The 12,308-nt window shown below is 43.9% G+C and overlaps 1 protein-coding gene across 3 annotated transcripts in view; it reads left to right on the forward strand.

Annotated features, from left to right (window-relative positions):
- GRIP2 (glutamate receptor interacting protein 2) overlaps positions 1–12,308 on the forward strand; it is a 249,423-nt gene that overhangs the window by 213,477 nt on the left and 23,638 nt on the right. For all 3 annotated transcript variants that reach the window (XM_085072550.1, XM_085072551.1, XM_085072552.1), the window contains 3 exons: positions 2,800–2,945; positions 3,572–3,652; positions 11,994–12,060. In XM_085072550.1, the coding sequence (XP_084928676.1) occupies positions 2,800–2,945; positions 3,572–3,652; positions 11,994–12,060 (294 nt within the window). The remainder of the gene's footprint in view (positions 1–2,799; positions 2,946–3,571; positions 3,653–11,993; positions 12,061–12,308) is intronic.

Here is a 12,308-nt window from a genome sequence, read left to right on the forward strand (position 1 = left end):
TCAGTTCATATCCTGCCCAAGGCTTGAATATGCGCTGCTCTGTATCAAGCAAGACAGCTCCGCTGTCTGTTGCTGTCTTTAAGCCCGAGGAATGAGTCATGGCAAAATGCAAATCTGTCCTACCCCAGGGAAATATTCCCATCATGGACTCCAACCCATCCATAGGGCTGTCTTTCACTCCAGGAGATGCCTGTACTCTTGTTCTTTCTGTTTTTAAGACACTTCTGCTCCCACAGTCTCAAAGCACTTAGTAGACGCTGATGTTAGACAGAGCATCTCTGAGACAAATGCCTTCTCTTTGGAAAAACTGTCTGAAGATTCTTGTAGGATCCCATGGCAGAACCAGGGAGAGCTCTGCAAGACCCTTGGCTCCCCAGGCTCTGCTCCCAACGCCAGGGCACATAACAGCTGGAAATGGCTCTCTGGAATGATTCTGAAGGGTTAACCTGGCACTTCAGACCTCCTTGCAATTGTAGAGGAAACCAGAAGGTTGTGGCTTCACTCCACAAACTTTTACAAACCTGCAAGACCAGGGCTTAAACAACTGTGATTGACTGAGGCTAATAATAAAAGGAATAAAATACCTCTGACCTAACAGAGCTGTTGGCTGTAAAACACTCAGGCAAATCTACCTTGAGTGAAGAAACATGAGAAAATGGCTCTTTTGGGAGAAGGCAGTTCTGGTGGGAAAGGTGGCAAGGGTCTGCTTTGATGAAGTGTAAAAGTATCCTGTGAGCTCCAGCCTTTGCAGCTGAAACAGTGGTGCCAAAATGGATCATGTCACTGTGTGAACTTGAGATGACAGTGATGTCTGAGGGATGCAGCTGTTGGTCTCTCCTTTGCAAAAGGTGCGCTGGGGCCATAGTGAGAGAGCTCTTGGTGGCAGAGCAGTCATCTCTGTTGTACCCTGTGCCATCTTCATATTTATAAGCTGATATTTCTAAGTGCATCTAAGTGCATAGCCACAAGTCCAGTAAAGGACTGTAATTAAACTTGATGTAATTTATTTGCAAGGGTGGGCTGATTTATACATCATGGAGTTGTCTGTCCTAATCCAAGTCTCCTTGAACAAACAGCTCTGAATTTGCATCTCATAAAATAGCCAGCATTTTCCCATGAATGGCATGAACTCAGGCAGAAGTGTGAATATATTGCAAGTTTAATACCTTCCTACCAGTAAAATAACTTCCCTAGGCTCTCTCCAAGCTTGTTCATATCTCATCTTTGGACGGGCTACTGGCACAAACTATTGTGTTTGTTCATTTTTCTTGAATTCAGATATGTATACCTTTTCTTGATAACCAGCCTTTCATATACATCCTGTTTTTTGGAGGGGAATAATACAGCCAAGTGTCCATTGCCTTTGATGCCTTTGTGTGCCTGGAAACTGTGTGGTGCTGTGTTTTCTTACAACTGAATTGGGTGTGAGTGATGAAGAGTGACTGGAAGGTTTAGTAAAAAAACAAGCTGTGTTCTGTGAAGTATCTGTGAAAGAAAGGGGAAGGCAAAGATGTGTTTGATCATTAAACAGGAGGGGAATAAAGATTCTCTGAGAAGGCTCAAAACAAGGTGATTGATGTTTTCTGGAAAACCTTTGTGGTAAAATAACTCCACATTTTGAGGGGAACTGTAGACTTGATGCCATAACCTTCAACCTGTTTTGGAGACCACTCTGTAGCTTACATTAAGGATGGGTGAAGAATGGTTTCCCAAGCTCTGCTCAAGTGGACAGCCAGATGATAAGTAGAAAGTCTCAAAAGATGTGGTTAAAGTGAACTACTGGTAGAGGAGAAGGAAGATTAGCAATTTCCCATGGTTACAGGGAAGACTGTGGTCTTTATTTTGTAGAGCCATGGGCCAGCTCAGGTGGGAGCTGACTGAGATAATGTGGGAGATAACTTGGAGGATCATCTTGCTGGTGTTGTAGTATATATAAAAAAAAGAGTGTGGGTGGATACTGAATGTAGAAATGTGTGAAAAACACCTTGCTTATGAATACAGGGGGGTCCCAAGAGACAAACTGTGCTGTAGCAGTACATCTTCAACATAGCCTTGCCACCATGTTCTTCCTCCAAAGTTAAAATCCTGCTGATCTCTGTTCCTGGAGAAAGTGGGTCTGAACCAAAAGTACCAAAGGGTCAGTTGTGGTTATATTGTCAGGCTATCACACTGGAATAATATTGGCCTTTCAAGGCAGTTACACACTATCACTGTACATTTAGCTTCCAGAAATGCAATTAGAAGGGAGAAATGATTATCCAATTTGCTGAGACATTTCGGTGAGTTTATTGGATTGTAGCTTCAGTATTTGCCGTGTACTAAGCAGAGGAACCTGTGCAATGTTTAGTGTCATTAGTTTGTGTTCCAGAGGGTGCAGGTGCATGGGAAGAGACATTTGTGGTTAGATAGGGAAGGAAGTCACATTCTCTTGTGTTTATCATTCTCATCTCTCAGCCATGGTGTTGATTTTTAGAAAGGTGAGGGTTACCTTTTTCCCCTTGGTGGTTGCAGAATATGTGACCAGAAATAGTTATTTAGGGGCAAAATATGTTTGAACTTTAGAAACCCACAAAAGTTTGCTTCATTGTGCCCTTGCAGTGACACCGGGATGGGCACTGCAAAATGAGTTATTTTCTCTTTGGGGCCACTTCTGTAGAATTTGTCACTACTTTGTGTGTCTTGTAACAGATTTGCCTGGCAAAAGTAACTCATGGCTGGTTGTGGGGTTGTTTTTTCCTCCTTTCCTTTCTGTCCTCGCCTCCTTGTTCCCACCCCCTGTTTTCCCACTGTGAACTGCAGGTGTGGACTGCTGCAGGTCGGAGACAGAGTCCTTTCCATCAACGGCATCGCGACGGAGGACGGGACCATGGAGGAAGCCAACCAGCTGCTGCGGGACGCGGCGCTCACCAACAAAGTGGTGCTCGAGATCGAGTTTGATGTCGCAGGTATGCTCCCTAAGGAATTTCTGCTCCTCTCTGCCTGCAGGGCTCTGCCAGTGCCTTTGCTAACCTGTAGGAGGGAGTGTATTCACAAGGCTCAGAGGGAAGAGTGAGAAGGCCTGTGAGGACCTTTTCCATTTCTTGTTCTCAAATGTGCACTGAGGTAGAGGGTTCTTCTTCTGATCCTTCCATAAATGTTTTGTGCTCATCGCTTGGCTGAGATAAGCCTGAGGAGTAGATGAAGAGGACACACTTTAAATATTTGCCCATTAATAGGAATAATATTTATATTCATTTATGGCCTTGAAGCCAGGAGGGAGCCAAAGCTATAGGCTAGGGGTAAAGTGCAGTTTTGTATTAAAAAATAAATATTTTTTTCCTTTTACATTGACAGAGCTGCTTCAATCTTGAAGTACAGTGTGATGTGAGCACTTCACTTGATGTTCAGAGCATGTATTTTTAATGAGAATACAAATTTCAACCTGAAGTCCACAGGGCCTCAGATAACCTTATTTGAACCAATAAAGCAGTGCTTTAAGGGCTTGTTTTCTTGGTTCCAAAGAAACCATCCATGCAACTGAAAACTCTTTTGTCTTCTTTTTTTTGTTTTTTGTCTGTTTTTGGCTTTATAGAGTCTGTCATACCCAGCAGCGGTACTTTCCACGTTAAATTGCCCAAGAAAAGAGGTGTAGAGCTTGGAATTACAATCAGCTGTAAGTATTGCTCAGACTTGTAGTACCAGTTGCAAGAGCCTCTGTTTTCCACACAGGCACTGCAGAGGGCTCAACAGAGAGAGATAAGATCATGTGGGGTTTCTGTAGTACTCCAGTGTTCCTGATTTATCCCAGACTGAATCAGATGTGTGGTTCCTGCCTCCATGAGCTGGCAGCTGCAGAGAAAAGCAGCTGCATGAAGGGTTGGGGCAAAAGATGGATCTCAACTGACCACTTGATCGGTGGTGCAGAGTAGTATTATATTATATTATTAGTAATATTATTTTTTATTTCCTTGCTCACACTTGTATTATGTTCTTTTTAAAAGAATTGCCTGGGTCTGGTGGGACCTTTGCAAAAAGAGGTGGAGGAAGGGGAGCAAGGGAGAGGTGAACTCCTCAGCTGGAAGGGTAGAGAACTGCCAAGAGGAGGAAGAGGAGCATGAAGAGGATGGTGGTCTTAGAGCGTGGGGAAGGCACTTTAAATTCCAGGGTTTGCTAGGAATTGTTTAATTGACTAACTCAAGCCATGTGGTAGGAGAGCCATGTGCCAGGACTTGGTGTGCACTGAGAGGACATAAACCTTTTTCTTTCTTTTCTCTCTTCTCTGCTCACTCTTGATTAATTATCTTTGTTTCTCTTCTGAGCATAGTTTTTCATTTAAAGATCTTTTGATCTCTTTGGAGAGGATGCTTTAGGGGGATAATACAGGCAGATCCGTCCCAAATTTCTGGCTGACTTGGGGTCTTGTTACGCCTTGTGTCAATGAATTTTCCCTTTATGGCAAATGTGTGCAGGTCTCTGCTCACTCATCCCTTTTTCACTTCTGGGTAAAGTGAGTTGAATCATCTCAGGTTTGCCATGCCCTAAGATTGCCACCATCTCTGGGCTGAAACAGAGCAGCTTGTGAGAATGCAGTAATGGGATCTCCTGTCTAAGCCCTCAGGAGCATGGACACAACTGTGTCTGGGGACACTTGAAAACTAGATTTCATTAAAAGGGATAAGCTGTGGTAATTACCTCTTGACATTTACAGCATTAGTTAGCGAGTTAATTGGAGGTGGTGTGGTCTGAGAGGGGTGATTCTCAGGAGTGACTGGAACACTGACAGGATGATGCCTTTGCACCTTGTGATATTTCTCCTCCCTCTTCTCAGCTTCCCCTATTTGTGCCATGAGGATAATCCTGAGAAATAACAGCACAGTATTTAGCATTTGGCTTGGTAGCAATTACTGTCTGAAGACATCCAAGTGCTTAGTGAAAGCAGCAGGATGTCTAAAATGGCATTTCACTGGCAGGGAGCAGTGCACAGTGCAGCCTGCATGGAGTTCCAACCTGCTGCCCTGCCACTGCCTTGGCATTCCAGCCTCAGGGAGCAACCCAGGGAAATGCATCTGGTAGCAAAAAACTGCCTTGACCAAGGCCTTGTTAAGTTTCAAAGTTTAGTTTGTGTCTGGGGCTGGAGAGTAAAATGAACCTAGGAGGTGCTGGCAAGAATATAAGTTTTTATTTGTGAAGTCTCATTTGAATGGAATCTGCTTCAGATGTGCATTTGCACTTCAAACATATTTTTGTGTTGGTGAGGTTTTCACTTCAAATTTGTTAAAAAAAGTGATTTCACACACTTTTTTGAAATCATTGCTAATAGAAAGAAACTGACCCCTGGATTTTAAATAGATGTCCATTATCCAACTACAAAGCAGTTTTTTGACACTATAATTGATTTGATCTTTTTGATTGCTGAACATGTTTGTAGGACATTGTTTAAGTAATGCACATGCGTAAGCTTAAAATGCATTGCAGTCTTTTGCTGAGTCAAAGCCAAAATTATATTTACAAAAGGAGAAAAAAGACAGGCACCCAGAAAATGTGGTGGCAAGGATGAAATTCAAGCTGAATCCTAATTCTGTTTTCATATATTAGTCTGTGTAAGCCTATGTCCACATGATCCTTAGCAAATTAGATCATCATTTTGTCACTTTGCCTCTGACCAGGCAGATAAATATACCAGTTTCAAACACTAAAACCAAAGCAAGCAGCCTTATGTTAAGTACTTCCTGCAGAAACATGATGTGCATGCAGGAGTGTGATGCAAACAGCAAAAGAAAAGAGGTAAAAATAACCCTTCTTTGTTTTGCTCAGTTCCTTTCCTCTCAGTTCTGCTGACTTGAGTGCTTGTATAGATCTAGAAAAAGCTTTTACAGCTTTCCTTTTCATATGGAAAAGTATGTAACTGCTGTTTTAAAGAAGAGGACTTGGTTTACTGGCCTCCTGCATTGGATTCCTGTTCCCTACTCTGTAAACTGGAGCTGCTTAAATAGATGACAAGGTGAAGGGGTCAGTAGAAGACCTCCTGCACTGTCGTGGACACAGAATTGGGTTTCTTTGTGAACTTTATGGTCTAGCTACACTAAGATTAGTTGCTTTCATTGAATTTTACCTCTTAGCATCAGCTGGCTCCTCTGTAGTTAATTCCTCTGCCTAGGAAGGTTTTCCTCTGCCTTCTTAAATGGGCAGAAAGTGTTACGACCTCATCAGAGGAGCACTACAGAAATAAATGTGATCAAGCTCTTGCTGTGCTGTGGCTCTCAGAGCTAATTGGGAGATGGACTAAGTAAAGGTGGGGGGAGAGCAGGATTCTTGATGGATGCATTGAAAGAATTCTTGTAATGGAGCTGGCTGCAGGAGGAACCATAAATCTGCTGGAATTGCTCATAAAGGGGCTGAAAACCCAGGAGATTTGTGTATGAGGAGGGCAGACCTTGCTGGTTCTGGGATGAACATACAGGGAGGGCCTGTACTTGCTCCTGGTGAGGGGCAGATGTTTGCTGAGGGCATTTCATCATCTCAGAGATCTCAGGGTTTTCCAGAAAGAGCAGGCTTGGGCTGGATGTGTCTCCAGTTGTGGTTTGAGAGCACGGATGAGTTCTTCCCCCTGCTCAAACACAGTATGGCAAAGGGATGCAGCAAATAAAGATGCATGATGGAAATATGTGCATATAGCACTATTTCCCTTTCCATTCCCCATAGGATGAGTACAAAATCCAAGGGGTGAGTCTCTCTCTGACAGTGCTTTGTACTCCCGAGGGATCTCTTTGCCCTCAAGCCTCATTTCATTCTCCTACATGTGCTAAAGGAAGAACACTGATTCTGCTGTGTATGTGCTGCTCCATGCACTTTGACCAAGGGTGAAGGGACACAAAGCCAGCTAAACTCTCATTTTCTCCATACTCCACTGCCTCAGCTTCAGTCCCAGAGAAGGCATTTGCTTGTAGAACAGCTGCTCTGGCTGAAGAGCAGAGCATGCTCCTTTCTGCTCCAAGAGCTCTGAAGCTCACTCGTTTGCAGCGACCTCTGATGCTCTGAATGGTGCAAACTGAGTTTTGACACAGGGATGTGAAGATTTGACTCTTGTCAGCCTGAACTACCCATCTCCATTAGCAGAAAACATGCCTCAAATGCTTCGATCTTGCAGGCTGCATCCAAGTCTAATGATGCAGTTATGCCTTTGTAAGTTTTCTGTAAATCTCTTACAAATTAAAATCTCCAGCAGCGAGAAGCTAATAGTCACGTATTCTTGTATGTTCAATACCTCACCTCTTAAAATAAGATATGGATTTGTTATTACCCTCTGGAAAATGATAGTTGATTACACGAAAGATTGCCTTTTGTGTTGAGAGGTTTTGGGGTTTTTTTCTGTCTCAAATATCCTCTTCAAGGGCTGGTTGTGACATTCACTGTTGGCTAGAGGCGTGTTGATGTTGCTGTTTAAAGAGATACTGAAATTGCCATTAATTTTAGATATGCATTAATGCTTTATATAGCATGTTTATCAAATTACCTTTATATATCTTAACAAATCAATTCCTGTGCCCTTGGTGTGAAGTACTGCAGATAAGAAGCAGGCAGTATATCTGCTTGCAGGTGATAAAACTGGAATTTGGGTAGATAGATAACTTCGATTAAGTCGCTTAAGCAGTGTAATCACTGTCCTAGTGGGAAGATGGATCTGTAAGCTGAGCAAATCTAGTTTTTCTGGCTCTGGATTAGCCTGTGCCCTGCCACCAGCCTGGCCAAGTGTGTCTGCAGGTGGGACAAGCCCAGCAGTCACTGTCCTACCCCCTCCCTCTCACTGCTGCTGATTCACTCCGGTGCTTTTATCCTAGTGGGATGTCCTGATCTGGTTTTGCTACCTGGAGACTGTAAAAGGAAAAGGATCTGTGACGAGGCAGATATCCTGCTGGAGGCACTGATAATTTATGCACCTGCTGCTAAACTTAATGAATGATAGAGGAAAAAGTTGGGTACTGAGGACTTGATTTTCACTGCTGCTTTTTGTAATCAGTTCTGAGTCACCTTTTTTCCTCTTCTCATTCCTTAACTATCCTGGGATTATTTGGTTTCTGATTTTGTTATTTCCAATTTAAAAATGCTTCTTATTTAAATGCATTCTTATGGCATTATTACAATTTCTTTAATTACACATTGGCAGTGTTGCTTTGGCTTGGTCAATAACGAAGGTCATTTTTAACGGGTTGATGCCTGTGAAATATGGGCTGGTGCTCCTTGGAGGGGAATAATTTACCAGTACAAGTCATTATGCATTCTATTAAAAACACAAACTGGACATGTGTTCCTGGCCTTGTCATCCATCACAGTGTAAACACCAAGCGAGCCACAATCCCAGCAGAGAGACTGAAAGCAATTTATAAAAAGTAAATAACAGTATTGATCAATTCACCTTTTTATCACTGCCCTGTCACCACTGCCAAGCAGTGTTTTCATTTTGAGCTTCTCCACCACCACATGCTTCTACCTTCACCAGCTGTTGATTTATGGAGCCTTCTCTGGGCAACTGGAGCAGATTTAAACTATCTTTTGTCCTGGTAAACCCACCAAAAATACAAATGTGTTTGAAAAAGAGTCTGTTTCCACCTGAAGTGTTTTGCCCTGGCAGATGGAGGCCACAGGTGCCTGCTGAGAGAGAGCATGGAGAATGGAGCTGTACACCAGCTCCTGCCTCCATCTCTTCACTTGACTTCCTTTGCTGCCATCTCCATTTCACACACAGGAAAGCAAAATCCAGAGGCAAGGCTGGGTATCCAAACCATGTCTTCCTGCAGCAGAGTTCCCAAGACAATGTCCTTTGAAGAGAAATTACCACATTAAGAGCAGAAATGAATGGTTAAGGAGGCTTTGCTCATCTGCCCAAATGTCTTAATGCTAAAGACCACAGCCCTAATAATAATGTAATTTAGATTGGTGCTGTTTTAATTGCAGGCAAATTGGAAATTGTCTATCCAAAATCTCACCAGGGATCCATGTATCTAATGGCTCTGACCTCAGCTGAGCCACCCCTTCAGTGAAATTGCAGCTCTCTCACCTTCAGACAGGCAGCTGTTGCACAGAGGAATGTTGTCACCCTGCATGAATGGCTCAGGAAGGTTAAAAATGCGGGTCCCAGGGGTGGTAAGGGCAACCTGATCCCAGTAGACAGGCAGGCAGGAAGCCCATCTGGACACTGCTGGGGTGCCAGGAAGGGCTTTGGGATGCCAAAGGTTAATTAGTGGAGTCAGTAACTACAGGTTTTTAGAATGAACAGCAAGTCACTATTCTGTGCTGCGAGATTTCATTATCTTAACCTTGTATCTTATGCCTCTTGAGAGAACATGGTTATTCATTAAGTCTCTCTAACTTACCCTTCAGATTTGATGGTTTTATAAAGCCTTTGCATTTTACATTAAGTAATTATGTAATGTGATGATCCCCCATCCCTGGAAGTGTTCAAGGACAGGTTGGCTGGGGCTTTAAGCAACCTGGTCTAGTACTGCTAGTGAAGGTGTCCCAGCCCATGGCAGGAAAGTGTCCCTGTTCTATGAGCGGAACTAGATGATCTTTAATGTCCCTTCCAACCCAAACCATTCTGCGACGATTCTGTGATGAATATTTAAAACAAAGGGCTGTCATTTCATAAAGTTTGATTTCTCTGTTGGAAGGGACAGCTGTATGCAGCTGTACATTGCTCTTCCATTTAACTCAGATGTCAAGAAAATCTCTTTTGAGAGCAAAACTTCCAAAAAACCTGCAAACAAAACTCAGAATGATTTTTCCTTAAAACTTGCCTAGTTGTCTGCTGGATAAAGCACTTGGTTTGTTACCCTTGCTTCTGGCATGGGAAACTTGTACTGTGTTCAGTGCTGACACCAATTGTGGAGTTTTGGAAGGACAAGATCTTATTCTCTGCTCAGTCTGACTGTGTGCAGTATCCCCCCACATGTCCCAGGGCTTGCAAGGCAGACACTGAGATAAACATAGATTCTGCAGAGCTCGAGGCATGTTGTTGTCTATACTTGCTTGCCTTTTTTTTTTTTCCCCTCCCTCTTTGCTCTTTTGAGTGTTCATTGTCTCCAGACATGTCATTCCAGCCTGGTCAGGCTTGGTCAGGTTAGAGATGGCCATTCCCAGCCCACCACCAGGACAAGTTAGCATCCTCCCTAACCCCTTTCTGTCACACTGCCTCTGCTTTGAAAATAGTAAACAAACCTTGCAGTGAAAAGTATTTTTGCTAACCTGGATCGTTTTGACAGAACCAGGCTAGGGAGTGATTAAACATGCAGCAATGCCACCTGACCCAGGGCTCAGGATGTGCTCACAGGGTCTCCTCTCACTGCTGCTCGGACACCACTCTGTACACCTCTGTCAGCAGCAAATACGTGTCCTATACTGAGAAGGAGAGCAACAATAGTAATTATTAAGGTGATACATTTTAGTCCCTGTGCTGTTAGTCCATTGTGTGTGGCCTTCTCAGTCAATGTGGGGATTTCTGCATTGATTTTGCCTTCACCCCACCCTTATTCTCACTGCTCAACTCTGCCCAGTGTGTGCTGCCCTGTCTGCAGTCTGGTCCACACTGTGGACAGGTTGAATAGAGGCACAAGCCCTCCAGGAATCTCCACAACACATCTCCATCCCTTAGATCTACAGACAGAAGCACAACATGAGTGTCCAGTCCAAACTTGTCTGGTACCAGGCTCCAGTAAGACATGGGGAAAAGAATTCCTCCAGGCTCTGTACCATGCAGCAGTCACATTGCTGTGACACTTATAAAATCAGTCACGGTCTGCTCTTTGCTGTCTGACCTCACTTTGATACTCAGCCCTGCCATCACTGAGATTGGCTGTCTTTTTGCTCTCTTTAGTACAGAAGGTTTAGTTATTTCTGGGAGAGGATATCCTTGGAGGTGGTGGGTTAGACATATGTTTTCAAATCTCATAAATGAATGTAAACAACAGAAAAATCTAGAGCAGAGAGGTTGGTAAACACTTATTATGTCTGACTTTCTGGGTGTTCTCTAACTGCTGTTCAGGCAGGTGGATCTCTGTGTGCTTGGTGCCACGTGCCTCACAGATATTTTAATCTCTGCCCTGCACCTGATATGTTCAGAGGCTGTGAGTTTCTTCCTTCCCACACAGTTTTTGTGAGAAGCTCTGTCAGCTTTAAATGAGGCAATGCAATTCCCATAGCAAGGCAGGAGGGAAGGATGCAGGGTGGAAGGGATGCTCTTGGCATATGCTTGGTGTGTTGATGACAAAGAGGTCAGGAGGCGTTCAAGTTATGAATCTCTCTTGGGTATCTCAGGAGAGCAGCAGGTCTTACAGGCAAGTTTGAAAATGTAAATGCTCCCAGAGATGTGTACTCACATCTCGTGGGCTGAAAAAGTTATCAGGGTCGGCCAGGAGGTAAGAGTTGGAAACCACCCACCCCTTCCAGCTCCAGCACAGACCAGCTCTGATTCATCTGGTTGTATGATGAAGTGGCCTAGAGAGATCAACCAGCCAGAAAACTGTGCTTTATCTGCTTTTTCCCTGGGTTATTTTCCACCTGGAAAATTTCCCAGACCACTTTACTTGAAGAACACAGAAATGCTTGTATGAAACAGGGGCTGAGCTGGGTGCTCTCCAGGCAGCAGTGCTAATTCTGACTGCAGCCATGGCTGTTGGCTCTGTTGTCTCATATGTGATGAGTGGGGAGTGGGTGTTGGACAGTGCTGGCATTGACAGTGCCACCTCTTGCTGCTGGACACCACACATCCTCCCCTTCAGAAGAAGTCCAAAGGAAAGTGAGCAGGGCAAAGGGCAACTGACAAACTTTGCAGGGATTTGCTATGGTTTTTTTTTCTTTCTTTCTGGAATGGCTTCCAGAGTTCAACTGTGAGGCATCATTTTGTGAAGGGAGTATAAATCCCCTTTCCTTATTGCTACAACTCTGCATTAACCATCCACCATCCCCGCCCTGGACAGCAAAATCAACACCAAGCTTTGTACCATGTGTCTCTTTTGCAGCTGCAAGCAGAAAGCTTGGGGATCCTTTGATCATCTCTGACATCAAGAAGGGGAGTGTAGCACACAGGTGAGTGCAGGATTTCCCATCTGTCAAACCCATTGCAAAATGTCCTTCTGCAATTGTTAGAATGTCTACCAGAGAAGTAGAATGGAGCCCAAGCTGTAGCACTTGGGTCTGGATTTTGCCAGAATCCAAGGAGATCTCAGCACTAGAGGTTTGTCTTAGAGCACAGTAGGGTTTGCAATAAAAACTGTCTGTATTGAAGCAAATAGAGTTGAGGTAATGGAGAAGGTGGCCAGGGCACTGGTTTAGAT

This window comes from Lichenostomus cassidix, chromosome 12 (genome assembly GCF_008360975.1).
Source record: "Lichenostomus cassidix isolate B80296 chromosome 12, HeHo_3.0, whole genome shotgun sequence".
Taxonomy (NCBI): Eukaryota; Metazoa; Chordata; class Aves; order Passeriformes; family Meliphagidae; genus Lichenostomus; species Lichenostomus cassidix.